This window comes from Ochotona princeps, chromosome X (assembly GCF_030435755.1).
Source record: "Ochotona princeps isolate mOchPri1 chromosome X, mOchPri1.hap1, whole genome shotgun sequence".
In the NCBI taxonomy this organism is placed as follows: domain Eukaryota; kingdom Metazoa; phylum Chordata; class Mammalia; order Lagomorpha; family Ochotonidae; genus Ochotona; species Ochotona princeps.
This window is the reverse complement of record NC_080865.1, coordinates 38,070,787-38,074,031: the sequence shown is the minus strand read 5'-3', so window position 1 is coordinate 38,074,031 and position 3,245 is coordinate 38,070,787. Positions and strand designations below refer to the sequence as shown.

Here is a 3,245-nt window from a genome sequence, read left to right as displayed (position 1 = left end):
GATTATCTGGGCTTTCCATCGTGACACACCTTGCGTTCTTTCGCTGCTCACCACATCCCCAGCCACAGTGGAGGAAACACCAGAAGGTTCTGTGAAAGGATGAAGGTGTAGCAAAATGAAGGTACCTGAATTTGGTGGACGTCAGAGCATCTGGCCCCTTTCTGGTTGTATTTCTCAGGCTCCTGAATCAACTCTGTCTGGCTAGGTTCAACCAATGAGACACTTGTGGAAGAGCATGAGAAGAGGTCAGAAATAAAGGAAAGGAGATGCCACATGTTTCTTCTGATTTGGGCAGCAGTTCTTGACGGTGGCTCGGGCTCGCACAGACAGGCTTATGGTTTCATTTTCCTTGAGCTTACTCTTATCTCTGAATTCTAGGAATACCTGCTTTGTCGCCCCTCCAGCTAGAGGATGATATTGGCTTCCTGCTGCTAATGTCTGGGTTCCCTGATTGTTTCGGTTGAGTTATCAGGCTACCAAATATGTAGTTAATTTCTTTTCTGCATAAAATTCCTTGCCATAACTATTTGGGGATTTGTTTTCCCAGTTGTATCTTGACTATAAAAGGAACTGGTGAAAAATGAAACCTGTGATTCAAGATGAGTTGATAGGAAGCTTCTAGATCATTGATTCCAAGTAATGAGGGACACAGAAACAGTCTCTGAAAAGTGCTTTGTAGTAGCCAGGGCAGCTAAAGGAGGCCCAGGGGCCCAGCGTGGTAGCCTAGCAGCTAAAGTCCTCACCTTGTACACGCCAGGATCCCCTATGGGTGCCGGTTCTAATCCCCACAGCTCCACTCCCATCCAGCTCCCTGCTTGTGGCCTGGGAAGGCAGTTGAGGACAGCCCAAAGCCTTGGGACCCTGCACCTGCGTGGGAGACCTGAAGACGCTCCTGCCTCCTGGCTTTGGATTGGCTCAGCACTGGCCGTAGGGGTCACTTGGGGAGTGAATCATCGGATGGAAGATCTTCCTCTCTGTCTCTCCTCCTCTCTGTATATCTGACTTTGTAATAAAAATAAATAAATCTTAAAAAAAAAAAGGAGGCCCAGGGTTGGGTGAGTTGATTCTACCTTTTCATCTAGTTGGAATTTTTCAGGTCCTTTGTTCCAGGACAACAGAGCTCCAAAATCTAGACGATCTTGGTGGGGGAGGTTAGAGACCCTAGACCATTGGATTAGTTTTCTCTTTTGCTCTTTCAGTGGTCAAGACTTCTGTGCCTGTCAGATGCCAGACTGTTACCATCTTTTCCCATGGCCAGTCAGGCCCCTTCTTTCTTGTCCCACCATCCCACACGTCACAGACACAGTAAGCAACAGAGCTTATTTTGCTGAGGACTTTATTGTGGAGGAGAATTCAGGAGAGCATGACCAGGTGAGTGGCAGGAGTCATGGTGCTCTCCAGCTACCTGGGCCCCCAGGTGGTTTTTGGAGTCGTCTTCGATTTCGGGGCATAATGCAAGATTACAGTTGATGTTTGAGGTAGCTAATCAGTGTGGGGGGAATATCCAGCTGGTCGATGGCTTGTGGCTGGCCAGCCTGGCGCAGGGCTCTGCGGATAACTAAACGGGCCTGGGATAGCAGCGACTGTGGACTGGCTATGGCAAGGAGAGACAGGTCATGAGGAACAATTCTCAGCATAATTCACTCATTCAAGCTTACCCCACCCTGCCCCTCAATGCAGAGCACCAATTGGGTCACACTGAGGACTGGAGAGGGCATCCTCTGAGCCATGAAACAGTGAATGGCAGAGCCAAGACCAAAAATTGGTCTAGGGCTACCCTTCATCTCATCTTGGTGATCATTTCCCTAACATAGAATGTGTAACCACTTTTCCACTATGGCCCTACAAGAGGGAGGAAGATGGGAGTTTTCTCAGGTTCAACTCAGAGGACTGATTTGGATCATGATTTTGGGCCTTAGAATCTCCAAGCCAAAAGGTTCACAGGGTTGGGTTACTCGGCACTCACCTCGAGCCTGTAGCAGCAATGCAACACCTTTATCATTTTGTGAGGTTGTATCCAGGGGTAGAGCTGGAAGGTAGATGTTAGCACCAAAATCAATTAACAGCTGGATGTACTCTGGCTCACAGTTATGGTGGAGACAGATTTCAAGGAGACTGCGGGGCCGTGGAACACGCGCCAATAGACCCCGATCAGTGCAGTTGTAGTCAGGGTCTGCCCCATAGAGCAAAAGCAGGCGGAAACAGTCAAGGTGTCCATAGACTGCGGCCAAGTAGAGGGGGCCAGAACACGAAGCAATGTTTGATGCCCAGACTGGTAGTTTAGCCTTGACGTTGGCCTCAGCACCATGACCTAGGAGCTCCTGCAGGATAGCAACAGCACCATCACGGGCGGCAGCGAGCACAGGAGAACAATTGTTGTAGATGCTTCCGCCAGGACAGGCCCCAGCTTCCAAAAGCACCCGCACACAGTCCAGATGGCCATGACTGACAGCAGTGAAAAGTGGGGTCTGCGCCTTGACGTCCAAGCTGTCCACATCAGCGCCATGTGCCAGGAGGACCCGCAAGCAGCTCAAGTGGCCATAAGAAGCGGCCAGGCGCAGAGGTGTTCCAGGAACGCCCCAGCCACTCCTGCTGTTAATAAAACGTTTGTAACGCTCCTGGCGCAAAAGCTGGTCCAAGGTGTGAGAGTCGTTGTCATACACTGCTTGATTGAGAGCCTGCTTCTCCCCCGTGTTGGTGTCCTCCTCCTCCTTATCGGGCTGCAGGAGGGAGAAAATCTTGGTGATGTCCATGAGGTTCATTTTGGCTGATTGGAAGAGGACTATTCTCATTATGAGCAGGGAAAAGAACGCCAAATCTGTGGGTGACAAAAAGGAAAAGAGACTGGGGGTCCTTATCTAAAGCCTGCTAGTGTCAGCCCTCACTTGAATTCTTTGCTCCATGCCCTTTCCAATAGTGCCACTCACCCGCAGGTCTTCTTTTCTCTTCCACTTGTACTGTCTTATTTTAGACCCCACAGAAGGGTCTAAAGAAGGTCAAAGAAGGTCAAGCCATTTTATAGCTTGATCCAGACTCTTCCCATTGTGCCTAGCCCTCAAATTTACACTACCAGGGAGCCTTCTTCTCCACCTCTCCCTGTCCCAGGGTTCCAAAGGGTCAAAACTAGACTTGAGCTATGAAATTTCACACCCCAGTGTTTACTTATGTGTACACCACTGGCATATAAATTCCAAAGCCAAGACTCTATACCAGTTTGTATTCCTGCATTCCTAGTAGGGCCTGCA

At 49.5% G+C, this 3,245-nt stretch overlaps 1 protein-coding gene across 1 annotated transcript; it reads right to left on the bottom strand.

Moving 5' to 3' along the window:
• Window positions 1–1,319: 1,319 nt before the first annotated feature.
• Window positions 1,320–2,970, bottom strand: ASB12 (ankyrin repeat and SOCS box containing 12). Its single transcript, XM_004595196.3, has 2 exons — window positions 1,967–2,970; window positions 1,320–1,594 (listed from the first exon to the last, which is right to left on the bottom strand). The coding sequence occupies exons 1-2, from the start codon at window positions 2,790–2,792 to the stop codon at window positions 1,461–1,463; spliced, it is 960 nt and encodes a 319-aa protein (XP_004595253.1). The 5' UTR covers window positions 2,793–2,970; the 3' UTR covers window positions 1,320–1,460.
• Window positions 2,971–3,245: the final 275 nt, after the last annotated feature.

What these genes read in the sequence shown, in the direction of transcription:
- ASB12 (XM_004595196.3), bottom strand. Translation starts at nt 2,792, where the DNA reads ATGAGAATAGTCCTCTTCCAATCAGCCAAAATGAACCTCATGGACATC. An exon ending in ATTGCTGCTACAGGCTCGAG is followed by an intron (nt 1,595 to 1,966) that starts GTGAGTGCCGAG and finishes TCCTTGCCATAG; the next exon opens with CCAGTCCACAGTCGCTGCTA.